The 17,959-nt window shown below is 52.4% G+C and overlaps 2 protein-coding genes across 19 annotated transcripts in view; one reads left to right on the plus strand and one right to left on the minus strand.

The window, feature by feature from the left end:
• The window catches only part of ATG7 (autophagy related 7), a 220,902-nt gene extending 217,869 nt beyond the window's left edge, over window positions 1-3,033 (plus strand). For 7 of the 14 annotated variants that reach the window (XM_081072642.1, XM_081072643.1, XM_081072641.1 and 4 more), the window contains one exon: window positions 449-2,647. In XM_081072642.1, coding sequence (XP_080928768.1) covers window positions 449-481 — 33 coding nt within the window. In that variant the 3' untranslated portion in view covers window positions 482-2,647. Of the gene's footprint in view, window positions 1-448 lie in introns of all 14 variants that reach the window. The other 7 variants (XM_081072638.1, XM_081072639.1, XM_081072640.1 and 4 more) reach the window with 4 other exon arrangements.
• The window catches only part of VGLL4 (vestigial like family member 4), a 141,038-nt gene continuing 124,500 nt past the window's right edge, over window positions 1,422-17,959 (minus strand). For all 5 annotated transcript variants that reach the window (XM_081072650.1, XM_081072651.1, XM_081072649.1 and 2 more), the window contains 3 exons: window positions 9,876-10,098; window positions 4,653-4,773; window positions 1,422-4,218 (listed from right to left, as the gene is read on the minus strand). In XM_081072650.1, coding sequence (XP_080928776.1) covers window positions 3,947-4,218; window positions 4,653-4,773; window positions 9,876-10,098 — 616 coding nt within the window. In that variant the 3' untranslated portion in view covers window positions 1,422-3,946. The remainder of the gene's footprint in view (window positions 4,219-4,652; window positions 4,774-9,875; window positions 10,099-17,959) is intronic.

The following is a 17,959-nucleotide window of genomic DNA, read 5'->3' on the forward strand; positions in this document are numbered from 1 at the left end:
CCCACTCAGCAAGGTGCAGCCCAAGTCCCTGCCCTCAGGCAGTTTGCCTTCCAGGGGTACCTGGACAATAAGGAAGCCATTAAAGACAAGATGACCTGGGGAGTCGGGTCAGGGCCACAGGAATGAGTCAGTGGGACCTGACTGGGGCTGGAGAGCCAAGAGGCCTCCGTACCCCACTGGGCCAAACCTCAGCACCCCGGCTGGGCCACTGGCTGGCTCACTTAGCAGAGAGCTCTTGGCAAGTGACGTGGTCCTGAGCCTTGGTTTCATTATACAAGAAATGGAGGTGTCACTCCCTTAGTGACCAGGGAGTTGTGAGGCATAGTGTGTCACCTGCAAGTGGGAGTCACTGTTCCTTGTACTTGTCACAGTTGCACAGCCCTGAGCATGCGTGGGCCTCACTGGGCCACTGAACGCTCTGCTGAATGTCTCCTCTTTCTCCACACAGATCTGGGATATGAGCGACGACGAGACCATCTGACGCAGCCCACCTTTGCGTGGCCAACTCCCCGGCTGCTTGCTGGGTGGCCGGAGCAGGACTGCCACCCCAACCTTTCTGGTTCCCTCCTCTGCGCACCTTGAGGACTGAGGCCTTCCCTCTGCTGCCGGTATTCTCCCTTTCTCATTCCTGACACCGCCCATTCTGAGCTCAATAATAACCGTGGCATTGCCATCTGTCTGGGACTTGGCTCCCTCCACGCGTTCTTTTTTCTCGTTGTCACAGTGTTTGAGAGGCAAGCTCCCCGGATCCTGTCCGCCTTGGCCCTCATGGGGTGGCGGTGCAGACTGGGAGGCGTTGGCCCAGCACAGACTAAATGGGGGCGTGAGAAAGCAGGTCCTACAGACCACGGTGGGGGCCACTTGGCACACCCCACGCCCTCCCAGACACCACACTCCCGCAGCCAAGGGAGGGTTGCTCCCTCTGCGTTGGTGCCTGGAGGCCCTCACACCAGCGCGGGTGGCTGTGTGTGTCTACCTGCCTCTGTCTGTGGCCAGGCGTCCAGCAGGCAGTGAGGGTTCATTCAGATGGGCTCTGCCGTGTGTCACTAACGCTCAGACTGATTTTCTTCTTTATCCTGGGTTTGCAAGTCTGTGACACCCACAGAGGTTGACATGGAAACCCAGGCGAGAGGAGGTACCCTTTCCACACTGTTTAGCCTTCCGGTGTCATCTTTAGGCTCAGGCCTGGAACCAATGTCAAAATGGAGTGTGATTCTTACCAGAGTAGGATTTCTGTTGGTTAGGTTGTAAATGAGGCTTCCATGTAGAATTAAAATCCCAATTTTCCATCCTATGAGGGGCTTAAATAGGGGCGCCTCTGTAGACAGGTGCGACGCCCTGAGCACCACCCCGCTTCCGCCTTACATAAGCAAAGGCCCGGCTCTGTCACTCCAGGACCCCCTGGGGCACACACACAGTCCGTGGTTTAAGAGCACTTTATTATTGTTCTTAAGGCTACTTTTAAGTACAAAAAAAAAAGATGGCCTGCCAAACCTTTTTTTTCCTTCTTCCACAAAAAAAAAACAGGCCACAGAGAATGGTATATTACAGATTTACAAACACGGAGAGAACTGTCCGACGCACTGCAGATGGGGTGGCTCTGTGAAGCAGCTCACGGCGCCCCTCCAGAGGCAGGGACTGTGTCCTTTCCCGGTAAAGGGTTTGGTTTCCTGTTCCCTGTCTGCGTGAGGCCCCTCCGGGGTACTGCCTATCCCAGATAGGTCAGTGCACCAGGGACCTGGCTGTCAGCGCCACCGTCCCCTCCCAAAGCGATGCCCTCGTTCACTGACAGAGAGCTGGCTGAGGAGCCACTCCTCACAGAGCCCCCGGCAGTGGGTTGTTTTCCTGTGGCAATGCTCAGTAGCCTGTAGCAATAACAAACTAGTGGCTATTAAGGCAGATGCAGTGTTCTCATAGAATAACTGTGTTCCTGCACTTTTACAGACAAATCTACGACAAAAAAAAGATCAACTTTTTTTTCCAAACAAAAAAAATATGAATGATTACAATAGGAAAGGGAAAAATTAAATAGCTACATATCATTAACAAATTAATTGTTCTTCAAAAAATACCTACAAATTTCTCTGTACATTCTTTACGCACAGCGTAATGATGGTCTTAAAGTTACCTATATAAAAAAAGTGTTCTCAACGATTCTTCCTACAGAAAATATAGGGGCCTGGATGCGAAAGCCTGGAAGCCCAGTTAAGTGGGAGTGAAATGTGTGCAGGGGGCGAGAGGAGAAGGGCTTTTCTTTCGCTTTTCAAAGACCAGCAGCCACCCCGTGACCACAGCAAGAGCAAATCCTCCGACCTTTTCACCCGGTGCCAATTTTCAAAATGAACCATTAACCTGTATTTTTCTCACTGGAAGGCAGCCTCGAGGGTTCCCATGAGTCCACAATGCCTTGCAGGTGAAGTGGTCACGCCCATGTCACCTGGCCAGGTGACTTCCTAAGCCCTGTGGTGGGCGAGGCTGGAATGTAGGCCAGTGGAGGGGCAGGGGGTTTAGACACATGCACTTACCAAAAAGATCGGCTACTGAACGCCCACGGCTGTGTCTGTCATGCTTTCTTCACCTAACGTCTAGTTAGTAGCTATCACTAGAGCAAATGATAATAAATGCAGTAATAAAACTGTATACAGTCAGAGGAATGTACACTGCCTTGGCCCCAGCGTACGAGGAAGCATACGAAACACCGTATCACAGATTGTCCGTAATCTGCTGTTCAGCCAAGAGAGTTACAGGGAGCAGTTTCTGCATGGAGGGAAGCTGGAGACACAAATCCCAACTCCCCGGGAGCTCGTCAGGAGCAGGCAGGGACGCGACACAACAAGGACGCCGTCAGCCTTTAGCACAAACTCCAGCGTCCGACCCCACGGCAGACCGATGGACGCAACCGCCCGTCTCCAGGGGCCAGCTGGCCCCACACTACCTGGGAGAAACGTGAATATCCAATACCAATCTTAGAGTACAACTGTACCAGCAGTAAGTGTATCTAGGACTGTAACTGACAAAAATAAACCAATTCTGAACAGAAGCTAGCCAAGTATTAAGGCTTGTGTTTGCTGTCTATACAATTAATAGAAACCAGCTATTTTTCTCCATTTAAAACATGCATCACATTTGAAGCACTACGGAACCTCCAAGCCTCAGCTCTAGTCTAACAAACTGCAGTGTTTAGGAAAAGTAAAATGCCCGTGATTGGTAGTCTGCAGTCCAGTTGCAAGCACCTGAAATCTAGAGAGAGAAAGACCTATAACCTGTATGAGACTTCCCCTTCCAAAAAGCTGTTTTGTCTAAAATTAAAAAACAACAAAAAACACACAAATGGTCAGAAATGTCATCCTTAAACCCTTTGTTTTTCAGCAGTTTGCCCTCCGAGTTCTAGCATCTCACGTAAAGTTGTCAGGCAGGCAACTCTAGTCCTCCTCCAATAGTGCAAATCAGACACGACAGTTCTCTTCAAGTAGACGCACACACACAAGCGCACACATGTGGGCTGCACCGAACAAGCCACGGGAGCCAAGCCACACTCACCCTGGTCTCGGGAAGCAAATGGAAAAGCACAAAGCGTTTGGGTCACCACCGTCCTGGCTTGTGACTGAGAAAGCGCGTGCCGTGGAGTCCTGGCCCTGTCAGGGCAGCAGACCTGCATCAGAGGTTTCTTTGGTAACTGAGGCAGGAAGTTAGGGTGCTACATGACAGATGTTCCACACGCCATTCCTGCTATCATGTTCCAGGGCCCTGGCGTACACATACCAAGCAAGTACAAAAACAACAAAAATCCCAACGACATGGTTTTTGCGAATAAACCATCCCTTCCCTTCCCCCCTCCCCACTCCCACGATTTTTTTTGTTTTTCCATTTTTTTAAGCACTGACTGACTGTTCGAAGCTCAGGCAAACCATGCAGATCGACGTCTTGTTCGAGGGGGGTGCTCCCTTCAGGAGACCACAGACGGGGAGTGACTGTGGCTGACCATGTGGGCAGAGGGGCTGGCGGGCTGGCCCCTGCGTGAGGCCGACTCAGGGCTGCTGGACGCGCCGTCCTTGGCCGCCTTGATCTGAAGCCACGTGTCTCCCAGGGCTTTGGCAAAGTGGTCGTCCACGGAGCCCGTGATGGACACGGAGTTGGGGGCCGGCTCCGGCTCCTTGTAGTTCTTGCCCAAACTCCTGCGGAAATGCTCCTCCACCACAGGATCACAGGTGGTGGTGGCTGCAGGGGAGCAGGACAGCAGTCAGGGCTGGGATCTGGGGACAGAGGGCCCACCTCCACGCAGCGTAACCGAGCACTAGGGCAGCTCACCTCTCTGAACCTGTAACCTGGCAACATGCCTGCCACCCTGCGCTAGCTACGAGTTCAGAGAGAATGTGGCATTAAGTGATGGTAGAGCCCCTTGCTCTGCCAACAAGAGAGAGATCTAGAGGTCAGGGCTGATGTGTTTCTTCCACCTACCCCAGAAACAATGCTCGCTGTAAATGTGCTGCTCAAATAAAACCCACTTTTTCAGCCTCAATTACCAATAAACTCCAGGGGCTAGATGGTCCCCTCTACAACATGAGACAGATGGAAGCAAACTCCAGTTGAAGTCATGTTGACTGAGGGAGCCCAAGCCCACCTGGCTGTCCCCTCTCCCCAGGGACACTTACAGCTCGGGGCCCTCCGGTAGCTGGCTGGCCCTGCCACACAGCCACTGTGTGCGATGGGGCAGTGGGAGAGGTTGCAGTTGCGGGCACTGGCAGAGGCACAGGTGATCACGGAAGGCCGGTTCTGGGGAGAGAAGGGAGGCTGGCATGAGCTCAGGCTTGCAAACAGAAAGGAGAGTTCTGCTTCCCCACCCGGTCCATAGACACCCGCCACCTCTGAGGGCGGCCGACCACCTCCCCTCCCCTCCCACACCACGGCCAGCACTCATCCTGCCTGGAGAGCCAAGTGCCACCAGCCATCTTAGCACCCGAATCCCCCATCTGTTGGACCCCAGCTCCTCCACGCAGGGTCCTCACCGGCACCCGCCACTGCTCTGCTGTGAGCCCATCCTGAAGCCCCTCCTGACCAAAGCAAATCAAAGCCCAGCCCATCGGCCGCCTCCTACTTCATCATTGGTCAAATTGCCGAAGGATAAAATAACAGTGATTCCAGAGCGAGGGAGCCGCCCCGGGTGTGAGGAGCCTGCTCAGCTCCTACGGTTGAGGTCCCCAGAGCGGGGTCCTGCCTGCTATGTGCCACTGTACCCCAGGGGTTCTCTGAGCAATCCCAGTACCCTTCCAGCATACATTCAGTTTCTGCTGAAGCCAAACCAGCTCAAGTTGGTTTCCATTATGACCACACAAATGATGGAGACAGAAATGCAGAAAATACACGTTAAATGTATGAATTCCACGCAAACCACCCCTCACCCAATCTGCCGACTGTCTCCTCCCCACAACCAGCACACTGCCTGGCAAACTCCTCCCTTCCTTTAAAACCCTGTTCAAATACCATCTCTGTGAAGCCTTTTGTGATACCTCCCCCATTCAGCAAGGAGATCAGCCATTCCAGGTGCGCCTGTAACACGCCAGCACCTGCCTCTTCCTCGAGAACATGCACACACCAGAGCAGGGACCACAGGGTTTCTGCATCCCCCACCCTGATGCCATATCCAGGCCAGGAAATAGCTGGGAACCCAGCTGGGAAAGGTGTCTCCTGCACACCCCAAGGGCAAGATGGGCAAGGACGTGCACTGACTTCCAAGACCACAAGTGAGGGGCTAGTTGAAGGGTCACCCCAAAGGGCCCAATGACGAAAGAAGTGTCAACAGAGGGGAACCCGGCTCGTCTACCGAGCTTTCCTTATAAAGATAACACCAAAGGCTCCCCATCAAACCCTCCTATGACGGGAAATGCACAGGAATGACAAGAACACATTCTGTGGTGAAGATCTGGGTCTACTAGTATGAACGGGGATTAAACATAAGGGTGTGGGGTCTACAAGAAACTCGACACATCTAAGACGGAGAAGGTGGAGCTTCGCAGCAGCATATCCAAGAATTCAGGGTTTTATCAATAGCACAACACATCAGCAATGGGGATGGAGCCACCAAAGGAGTCGATGTGACACTCACTGTGGGACACGATGGCCTGAGGAGAGAACGTGGCTTTGAGGCCAGGTAGACTAGACGTCGGGGAGTGCCACTCTCCACTCCTCAGGTAGGACCTCGGGCAAGGGCTTGCACCACACTAAGCTTCCGTTTGTCCAAGCACGAAACAGGAAGAAAAGTAACTGAAGACAGGCCTGGAGGACCGTCTGGGATGAGGGGTGCGGGAGCCTGAGCCTGGTCGTGTGTGGGAGTCCTGCTCCTCGGATGCTGCTCATACTGCTCCTGGAGGCCAGCCTGCAGCTTGGAGCCCACTTCCTAAAGGGTCTATCAGATCCCTGCGCCCAGGACCTCTTCCCCTCCCCGCCCTCTCCATCCATGACGTGGGGCTAAGGCGGCCATGACCCCTCGGCCAGGCTGGAAAACTGACCCAGGCTGGGGACCAACTATGAAGGCAGCCTCAGTAAAAGATTCAGGTTGATCTCAGGAGCTGTGGCACACACCAGGCTGGACTTGTGGGTCTCTAAACAGAGAGAGGAGAGGACGAGAGCCCTGGACAGGCACAGAGCCAAAGGAAGGAGAGTCCTGTGTCCTCTCCAGCTCCACCAGGCAGGGCTCAGCCCTTCCTTCCTATGCCTGCTGTACCCAGGACCCTCCCAATAAAACTTCCTTTTGTGCTTAAAGCAGTTTGGGCTGGTTTCTGTTCCTTGCAACCAGAGTCCTGACCAACGCAAATGTCGGCCAGTAGGGACATGCTTGGGGGAGGGGTCATGGAAGGTGAGGAAATGCAAAGTGTCACAGAATGGATTCAGGGAAGCTGAAGAATACAGTCAACGCTGTCCGAAGGCGGGAAGGAAAAGGCCACTCCAGGAGGGAATGAGGGCAGGACGGCCGGTAAACGTGGGGACATGGGGATGCTGTGAAGAGATCCCAACTGTGCCCCTGGTACTGGATCATCTCCGGGACACCTCCTGACCTGGCCCGAGGGGAAGTAGACACCGCGGATGGTCAGGGCCTGGGACACACACCACCTAAGTCTTCCGAGCTCAGGTTCCAGCCTCTCACCCCAACTGGCTGAGTGCCACCTGGGCTTTGGTGCCACATATCCACCTGGAACAAGCACCAGATGGCAGGTGCTTGTGAGCCCACGTGGCCCAACACCTAATTTTCCAGATGGGGAAAGCAGGGCAGAAATGGGTAACCTGCTGGAGATCTCATAGCAGATTAGCGGCAGGGCCAGGATGAGAATCTGTCATTCATGCTCCATTCACCGCTCGCCCCACCCAGTCCGGCTGCCCTAAGAAAAGACAACCATGATGGTCGCTGTGCCTTGCATTCTACGATGTAATTTTATCCTGTCTCGCCTTGTTTGCCACTAGCCTCGGGACCACCCTCTTGGTATTTTTGTACCTTTCTTTAACGCACTCTATACCCTCAGAGCTGCCATCACCAAAACCTAAAGTGGGGTGACACTCTCTGCAGCCTCCCCAGACATGCCTCCCTGGGAACTTTCCTGTCCCAGTTCCCAGAGCGCTGAGTCACATTTTCCACCGCCCGCCCTGCACAGCCTGTCCTGCCTGCCTGCCACACACAGCTCTGCTGTTGCCCCAGGAAGCCCCCTCCCCACTGTCATTTCCCCTGCTCAGAGCTACGCAATGACATGCACACTTCCCACAACAGCCACCCTGACAGCTCACAAATAAAACCCAACTCCCAGAAATAGTGGGTGACAGAGCCGCTGATGAATAGACTGGGGCTCCCATCTGTCCTCGGCACAGTACCTGGCACAGAACTCAGTAAATGAGCAGCAGCTCAGGTTAGAGCAGACGGCCAGGCCAGGCCACGCTTACACGGGACGGAGCCTGATGAACAGTTACTATGTGAATGAAACGTGTTGACCAGCGGTCCAGATGGAAGGGCAGGCTGATAACCTTTGCCCACCAATCCCAACTTTGAATTAAAGCTTAGGTCAGTGGCCTCCATCCTGGGGAAGCCAGAGCCACTGTGCCCAAGCTAGGAAAGCTGTCGGCTTGTTCCACAGAGATTGGCCAGGACTCCCCTAAGAATATGGGTGGGAATTCAAGGTTCTCACTCCTAGAAAACCTGCTCTCCAGTCCCACAGGGATTCTCTGCTGCAGTGGGCAGCCAGGCACATTTTAGGGTAGGGCTGTGGAGACGATGGTAAAGACTGCCAGGTTGAGAATCTGGTACAGAATCTGTCCAGTGGTACACTTTTCCCAAAACAACTGTGATCAAAACCCCACCAGAAGATCTGCAAAAGCCTTTGTAGAAGCTAAAGGGTAGGCAGGGCCCTCCCGACTCTGCCTTGCGGCCACCACGGGCTTAGAGATGCGACTTCCCTGTGTACTGCAGTCCCAGCTACCCCCTCCTCCGAGGGCTGCCCCGCAGCAGTGGCAGGAGCCAGAGGGCTGAATTCCCTGCTTTGTAGAAGCAAACTCCTTTCATGCTTAAATCACCTCCAGTGTGACCCATCACGCTGGATCACTGTCCTCTCCTCACACAGCCATTTCCCTGACCAGACGGGAGCTCCTTCCAGGCTGAGCGGCTGTTCTGCACACCTGTCTCTGCACCACCGGAGCTTGACAGAGCGCCCAGGGCATGGTCAGTGCTGGGAAATGTTCAATACATGAGGGGCAATAACTCCGCGCCCTGTTCTTGTCAGAGTAAGTGGCTATTTATTGACACATAAATAGTTAAAATACCACAGTTATTTGATTACCCGTCTCCCCCAGACAAACTGGGAGCACCCGTATCTTGCTGACGGGCTTCGAGCTTACGCCCTTGCACAAAGTAGGTGACTATCAGTTTTGTTAAATGAATGAAGGAAATAAACGGGACCATGCTGCCGCACCCCAAGGTAGGAAACGCAGCTTTACCGGGAACCACGGCACAGTACACCTTTCCCAACGCCCGGGGCCTGCCCATGGAGTCGTCCTCACAGGACCAGCACGTGCCACACAGCGCTGGCTGCACTGGGCGTGGGCGGGCGGGGCCGCTGTCAGAAGCCCAGCAGCGCGCAGTGAGACCAGAGTGTCTGTGGCGTGCATACTGGGGGGGCACCGGCGAGACCAGGAGCTGAGCCCCAGCCCCCTGCCGCCCACAGCATCTCCCCTGCTCGCTGTCTGTCAGGTCACAGCCCCAGAGATTCAGAGAGAAAAGCCACGGACTCACATGATGGTTCAAAACCTCAATGCTAACGCCTCCTTTTATTATATATTTCCCCAGGAACCCCATTTTCAAAGAATTTTTTCTACTACACAAACTGTGTTTATTAAGTAGTAACAAATTTTATTTTTCTTGAATAAAAAAATCCCTACCTGCCAATCACAGATTTCTGAACAGCTTGAGCTAATAACGAGTGTGACCTCTGACTTTATAGGATTCCACCCAAAGCCAAACAACCTGACGTTTAACCTCGTCCTTACAATGGGTAAGTGTAGGGCTGCCATTCGGGTTCTTCCACTGGCCCTGTTTCTACTAGGAAGGCTGCTGAAAACGCACCTAATCTCCATTAACTTTGCTGTGCAAAAAAACAACACCCCAAACACATTAAACGTCTCATCCACGGCCGTTAGTCCTAAGAGGTGAGACCCAGGCAGGGGCTAACATGGGAGGTGCTGTCCGGCAAAAGGGTCCCTCCCGCTGCTGCCGCCACCCCCGGTGCCAAGCACAGGGCCGAGGCTGAGGACGGCGTCGCTCGCCATGTCTCTCACTGCTTCCCTCCTGGCCTCTGCGGGCGCCCCCCGCCACCAGCCCAAACCCCACTGGACAAACCCACCTGCTGCCGCTCCCCCGGGGTCAGTGTGGGCGAGATGCCGGCCGGCCTGCTAGCGTCCATGCTGTTCTTGGTCAGTGCGAGGGGCTGCTCCATGCTGAGGCTGGGGAGGGACGCGTACAGGTGGTTGCCGTGCAGGCTCATGGTGGGGGCCACGGCCCGCTCAATGGGGCTGCGGCTCCGCTCCCGGGGGTCTTTCCGGCAGTCTCCATTGGCCGTCTTGTTCCTGAAAAAGAGGGGCCAACATTCAGAGGGGGCAGCCTGGCATCTTGTGAGTGGCGAAGGGGCTCCAACCACGTGCCCAGCAGTTCCCCGGGACTATGCCACTTACTGGGGCACCTTGCTGTGGGTACACACTGCAGCAGCGTCACCCCCATTTTCTGAGGTTCAAGTCATGTACGTAGCTGACCGACCGGCGAACTGCGCCAGGACGCTAACCTGGTCAGTATGACCGCAAGGCCCCTCGGGGCCAGGAGGAAGCACCATGGCGGCGTCTGTTTGGCAGCCTGTCCGTGCAGGCCACGGGCCCCTCGGAGCACTTCTAACAAACTCTACCTGCTCGGAGTCTAGAGCGCTAGCCTAGGTGCGCAGGCTCAGCTGGGTTTGACAGGACCTGCCATTTAGGAGCATAAAGACGGTGATGACCCAAAAGGAACGAAATGCTTCTGTGTGCCGGGGCCTGCTCCAAGACGCCACCACCATGCGCTGCCCCATCTTCCCAACAGCACTAACAAGATGCCATAACTACCCTCTTTTCAGACAATGGAAGCAAGACCCAGAGTCGTGTCACTGGCCGAGCAGCAGGAGCGTTAGCTCGGGCTCATGGGGTGCACACGCTCAGGCTTGCCCGCGGAGTGCAGAGCCAGCGTGCAGCTCCTCCAGCCACCAGCCGCCAGCCAGAGTCCTGGGCCTCAGGAAAGGCCATCGACTGGTGCTCACCAAGGCCTTGCTCGTGTGCGCCGCGGCAGGCGCTGCGTGGGACATGGGTGGGAGGTAGACACCCCCCCCCCACCCTATGATGGACCTAGTCAAGGCAACATTGTACGTTGCATCTGTTAAAGAATGACACAGCCCAGCAACTGCGAAGACGTGACCCACAGAAGACCGCGGACACGGTGATGGGCTGGGCCCTAGTCCTTCCTTTTCCCCGCTTATTCCAGGGGCTCTTTCTGCCTCTAGTCTCAGCCCCTTGAATTCACCATGTTCTCCTGCTGCCACAGCAAGTTTTTTCCCCCACACGGAATGAGCAAGTCCTTTACCAAAACGGTGGTAGATAATGATGTCAGTGACTTTTCTTTAAGAAATGCAAATTCCTCTCCGAGTTCACAACAGTCATCCTGTTTGCTCAGCAGACGAGTTATTATCCTATCATACAGCACAGAAGCCTGGGCTGGCGTGCTGAGAAAGAAACCCAGAGAAAGCAGCCACAGCCTGCTGCCTTCTCGACTGGCTGAATGCGATACAATTTAATTTAGTCTTTTATATACACATACACAGAAGTGTGTGTGAGAGAGAGACAGAGAGGCAGGTATGCCCTTTCAAATTGTAGTCACGTGTAGTTATAAGAAATAGATCCCTGTCACCCCAATAAATTTAATATTAAAAAAGGGGGGAAGAGAAATAGATCCCATGTACCCTGTACTCAGTTTCCCCCAATGGTGACATCTTGTAAAACTAGGCCACTGACACCAAGACAATCTATCAACCTATTCAGATTTCCTGTTTTACTTGTTTTCATTTCAGTGCATTCTTTTCAAAAAGCAGATCCGACCACATCAAGCCTTTCGTTGTAACTATCAGCAGCTCAGCACCATCTTCAGGGGCCTCCCAGGCCCTTCCCCCTCCGACTCTGACCACCTGTCCATCCTCGTCTGGGTTTCATGCCACCAAGAGCTGTGCTCTGTAGTTACAACAGTCTACTTGCCATTCTTCAAATAAGACACGCCACTTCGTGCCTGTGACTGTATATATTTGTGCATGGCGCCCCGCCCACCCCCCCCCACAGAGCCAACTGTGCCTATAGCTTTAGACCCCAAAGTGCCCCTTGCAAACCTTTACTGACTAGAGAACCCACCACACCGCTATTTAAGGTCTTTATCTATGTGCCTCCCCAGAGCCCCCCCAGGACTTCCAAGAGTGCACAGAGCCCAGCTCATCCCACACCCTCACTGCCTACCACGGCAGACCCATGTCACTGTGAGTGAATGAAGAGACACTACATAGATGACCGGATAAGGAAAGCAAGGCACTGTGGTGGTGGAACTGAGCGTGGGCAGGATCATGGAGACGTGAAGGGTGAGGAGTCGCCTTCAGGGGAGTTCACACCCTTCAGATGGGTGATGTGCCCCGACCCAGATGCCCTTAGGGGCTCAGTGGAAAGAGCGGGAGACCTGGCAAGACTTGCAAGGCCCCAGACGTTAAGTGTGGGCACAGGAAGATCCACCTCAAAGGGGTTTAAACGAGGACTGAGCAGGACAGAAACATAAGCAACCGTGCTGGCACAGTGCAGGTGACCGTGAACATGAGTGGAACCGAATCAGAATTAAGCTTAGTTTATCACTTAGTTTATCAATCGCAAGGTAAGTAACTGACTGCATAAGGCATAGCATTTAATTTATGGATGTTTCCCCCCTTTTATTCTCTGGTTGACTATACAGAATGATTTAAAAGCAATTAAAGAATAATTTTTCAGCCCATTAAGATAACAATGGGGAGGGCGGCCCGTGGCTCAGTTGGTTGGAGCGTGAGCTCTCAGCAACAAGGTTGCCGGTTCAATTCCCTCATGGGATGGTGGGCTGCGCCTCCTGCAACTAAGATTGAAGGACAACGACATAGAGCTAATGGGCCCTGGAGAAGCACACTGTTCCCCAATATTCCCCAACAACATTGAAAAAAAAACACAAAACATAGAAGAGTATATTTTGGTCAAATGGTCTAGATGAAATGTCCCATATATGTGATTTTCAAATACATACACACATACGCACACATGATACATAAGATAGAAACCCCACCTTAACTCTAAAACCAGCCTGTCCATAATTTCCTCGTCCTGTAATGATTCATGAGACATCACAAGTCTGTCCAGTGACTGCCTCAGGGATCGTGATCGCAAACACTAGTATGACCGCAGTGCAGATGTGAGGCGGGCATTCCCCTTGACAGACTTCAGGCCAATCAAACCCGAGATGAACTAGCTTTTACCTACATGGATATTTACTGCTACACCTACAATTCATCAGTGTATGAAAAGACTATACTGTCGGCACACGTTCACCTTCAGTATCAAGTTTTCTTCCAAATTTAGATAAAATAAACTTTACCGTTTGACAAGATGCGTAAGTTGCTTCCCTGACAAAACCCCCCTCACCCATGAGGTTTCTGCAGGCCACTAGGGAACGAGGCAAAGCCGGGGATGGATTCGTGAGCTGCTCAGTCAGAATTCTCCTCTGGCCGAGTCAGACTACAGTTTACGCAACCAGTGTTAACTGAGCCCTACTTTGTGACAGTCACAGAAAGTAAGACACTGTGTTCTCAGGGCTGAGGTGAGGCAGGTGCCAGAGAAGCTGGAAGAAGGCTGGAGAGGGTCGAAGGCTGAGGACTGACCCTGGGTGGAGGAAAGGAGCAGCCTCAAGTCCCCCCAGTGTCAGAGGCACCAGGACATCCACACAGCCCACCCAGCTCTCACACACGTCTATGTGGCACTAACTCAGCTGAGCCTCCGGAGGCGAACCCTGAGGCCTGGGGACCCGTAACCATGCTCCACGGGAAAGTGATGTCCAACGACGGGGTGAGCTGCCCGAGGGCATCTAGCTAATGGAAGGAAGAAGATGGGCCCTGCTCCACCCACAGTCACCACCTGGGCTCCTGAAGACACACTCTGTGCCCACACCACGTGGGTGAGGTGGTGGGAGAAGGGACTCTGGGGGACACGAACCAGAAAAACAGTCAACCAAAAACATGACGCGGCAAGGCACCATGGATCAGACGAAGACGGTGAAAAACACAGAAAGAAAACATCTGAAGAACTCACTGGTTAATTTTAGTAAAATTATATATTACTCACATTTCCAGCTCTTTTTCCTGGTTCCCGGAGCTTAAAGACAGACATTGTTTTCCATGTGCCCCCCTTCCCGGCCCCTGAATGAATCATACCCTGGGCTCCACTGCTTCCCAGAGCATCATGTGCTCTCATGGACAGCCGACCAAACCACCACTTCCTGCCTGGGAGATTGGAGTCGCCTCTGTTCTAGTTAAGGACAAAGTTTGCTCATGAAAAAAGGGCTGCAGCCCCGTTAGAGCCTAAGGGGCTCATGGGTAGCTGGCTGGACGCCAAGGACCAGCCAATGTCACTGCCGCTGCAGGGCAGCACCCTGGTCCATTCTGGGAGGGCATTTCTACTGCCAGTTGTTTTACGAGACAAAATGGAAAGGGGAGACAAAAATAAAGGTGGTTAAGAAAGAAGACACCTATTACATGTTCCTCTTTGACAAAGTGTTCCAGAGAATGGATGCCCCCTGCTAGTACTGTGTTTCCCCGAAAATAAGACCTCACCGGAACATAAGCCCTAATGCGTCTTTTGGAGCAAAAATTAATATAAGACCCGGTCTTATTTTCGGGGAAACACGGTACTCTCCCCTCTCAGAGCTGAGACCCAGAAATGTCTACGGTGTCTGGGGAAAAGTCAACTAGATTCCAAGTAGTGAAACTGTGAAATAATTCATCACATGAAAAAGTCTACCACATCCACTGGATTCGCATTAAAATGAGATTTTCCCCACTCTCAAACAGGAGCTCCGAGTAGAAAGCAAACCCCTGGGAAGGTATTACAGTACTTGACATGCCCAAGCCTTAACAGAGTTCTGGTAACGATGAACGGCTATTAACTAAAGCAATGTGAGCCTGAATCTGTACAACAGAGGAGGGGATATGGGTGTGAGACATTTTAGTTAGTGCTTTCGAGGAAACACTCTGGGATCCTGTGGGCCCCATGCGGCAGGCAGCTGGGCACAGTCTCGGGACAGGTCCCTCAGCCCAGGTGAACGAGGCCAGGACCAGCCCAGCCTCCCCCATGCGGTTCCCGGAATGCACAGAATGTCCTTGACATGACAGTGGCTCTGCTGAATGCCAGACCACTCCTGGCAGAAGTGAACTTAAGTTTTGTGGCAACACACCCTATACATGAGGGTGTAGGTAGAGATGAAGAGTCAAAGTAGGAAGGAACCAGGAGCAGCAGTGAGGCCAGAAGAAGCGGGGAGCCCTGGACAGTCACAGCGAAGACACAGTCCCCTCTAATCATTATTGTAAAGTACCTTGAATTTTTAAGAGCTTCCTTAGAGACTGTACTTAATGCCACTGAGCTGTACACTTAAAAATGGCTACAATGGTACATTGTATGAAATGTGTACTTAACTACCTCCTGTTCCTTCCCAAGCTTCGAGGCCTTCCTTGATCCCCCACCCCAAACTGCAGGGGTGGAGGTAACAGTGAGAATCCGGGTGTGTGTGAAGGGACCAGCCCCCAAAGGCTCACCCCCACTTAGTTGCGTCTTCCTTAAGCAGCCAGCTTCACTGCGCTGTCCCCAGCCAGGCGGGCACATCAGCCTCCCCAGGGGACAGGACACTGGAGAGCCCCACACTCGCAAGCTCCGTCCTCTCCCCAGCGCTGGGCACGAGGATAGAGCCAACAGCCAGTGTTTTACCAATATTCACTGAATAAGTGAACTGTCAAAGCACATATACAATGTGTGAGTCCAGTTAACGGCATTTGTGGTGACTGAAAAGGAAATTAAGGTCATTTCTTTAAGAGGAAATTCCCAGCAGGAAAGACTTTTCCCTGAAAAAGCAGAGTTTAGGGAACATTTAAACACCAGGCATCCATGGTAGGGAGATGTTTTCTCCCTTTAACCACCTTCTTCATCTTCTGTTTTCCTCCCCCCACTTGTCAATGTCCCCGTGCCCGTCCAAACCTCACATGCGGGGACGCACGCATCACCCCCTTCCTTCTTGTGAGCAAGAGAGTTCACTGCTTCCCAGTCAAGTAAGAAGGTGTCTGGGTTTGTCTCCAGGACATCCTGGTCTCCGCAGTACCAACTTCAGGCCGGAAGTGGAGGGGGCGGCGCCACCCCCCCCCAGGGGGAAGGGTGAGCACAGATCACGTTTGCATGTGACGGTGGTGGGAGGTGAGGAAGCCACACCCTCCAAGGTGAGAAATGGTGAGCTGTGTGTCCTTGGCAGGAGAAAGTTGGGAAACACTGGCATCCAGAGCATCCCAAGCACACAGAGCGACCTGGGGTGGGGGTCGTCTCTGTTTCAACAAGCACATCCTGGTCAGCAGTGAAAAGGGCCAGAGACTGCCTTTCCCTTAATTGTAGGAAAAGATAGTCTTACATACGATCATTGCTTAACATCACCTAATAACGAAGAGAACAGCCACAGCCCTGCCACCATTAGAGGCTCAAGGGAACCCTAGATGAGCGTGAAGGGCACTGCAATTGGCTAATCACACTGTTGCCACAGCTACCCCCCCACATAACACTTCTCCCCATCAACTCCCCTCAAAGGTGGCATCCCCCTTTCTATTCAGATTTCAAAAATCGACTACACAGAACTGAGCAATGCACACCTCATTTGCTCAATCACATGACATCTGTCCCAGTCCCAGAGAGAAGCATATACCACTGCAATGTTGCCCTTAGAAAGTAGGGTCCCCAAATACAACGCATTAGAAGTCAGGGGGTCCCTGTTAGCCCATTATTTACCTCGATTACCTGTACTGTCACACTATCATTTCTTAGCAACGCTACATGCCAGATCATATGCTGGACCTCATTACCTTATTAAATCCACCTCAACACCCCATTTTATGGCTGAGTAAACTAGGCTTCAGACAGGTGGAGTAACTCATTTAAGGTTGCAACACTAGTGCAGCACAAGGATTCTAATTTATATCTGACTAGCTTGACAGCCTTTCTTTTTCACTCTTCCCTCTCTAGAAAGAGGCTGAGAAAACTACAAAAGACCTACGTACCTACCACCCAGAGCTGATAAATGAAACCGTACTATCGGATTTGCTTCAGACCTTTTCTTCCCTCCTAAAGGGAAATACTGGCAGGGGTCAAAACAGCAGGCCGTGCAGACACAGCGGCAGCCCCTCCCTCCCACCTTCCCAGGCCCAGGCCTTCTCTTCATCCCCAAGTGTCCCACTGTCCTGTATTTGGGGGTTCTTCCTACACGTATATGAATATATCTGTAAATAATATGGAGCACATTTTAAATTTACATCACGGTATCACACTGTATGTATTGTTTTATAACCACGCTTTTCCCCCTTGCCTAGTTTTGGGGCTCTACCCACGTTCTGACGTAGGGATCTAATTTATCCATCTCATTTACCTGCTATATAATATTCCTTTGTATGAGTCCACCACATTTAATGATCCATTCCGCTACTGACAGGTATGTGGCTAACCTCCGGTGTGTCCTTATTATAAATAACCTCACGGGGTTTGTATGTTTGCATGTGCCCCGTGCCTGGGTTTCTGAGTGTCGCTCAGGTAGGTTATCTAGAAGTGACGCTTGTAGAGCTCACCATCTTCAGCTGCCACAGATGTTGCCCAAGCCCTGTACAACGTGCGGCCCACCCACTCTGCACGCCCTCTGCAGCCGAGCACCACACCTCCCGAGGAGCTGTGTCCTCTGTGACATCCTCGCAGCCTCTGATTTCTGCCATGCTCGCGGTGGGAATCGCCCCTCCGTGTTCCAATTTGCATTTCCTCAATTATCAGTGCAACTGAGCATCTTTTCATACATTTACTAGCCATTTTATTTTCTTCTTTGAATTGCTTTTAATGTGTTATATGGGTTGAGTTTTGTGCCCCTCCCAAAATGTTGGAAATCCTGACCATCCCCCCCAGTTCCTGCAAATGTGACCTTATTTGGAAATAGTCCTTGCAGATGATCAAGGTAAGATGAGGTCATTACGGTGGGCTCTCATCCAGTGTAACTGGTGTCCTTATCAAAAGGAAATTTGGACAAAGTGACAGACATGTACAGAGGAAAGATGAAATGAAGACACAAGGAGAATGC

This window comes from Rhinolophus hipposideros, assembly GCF_964194185.1.
Source record: "Rhinolophus hipposideros genome assembly, chromosome: 14".
NCBI classification, from domain to species: domain Eukaryota; kingdom Metazoa; phylum Chordata; class Mammalia; order Chiroptera; family Rhinolophidae; genus Rhinolophus; species Rhinolophus hipposideros.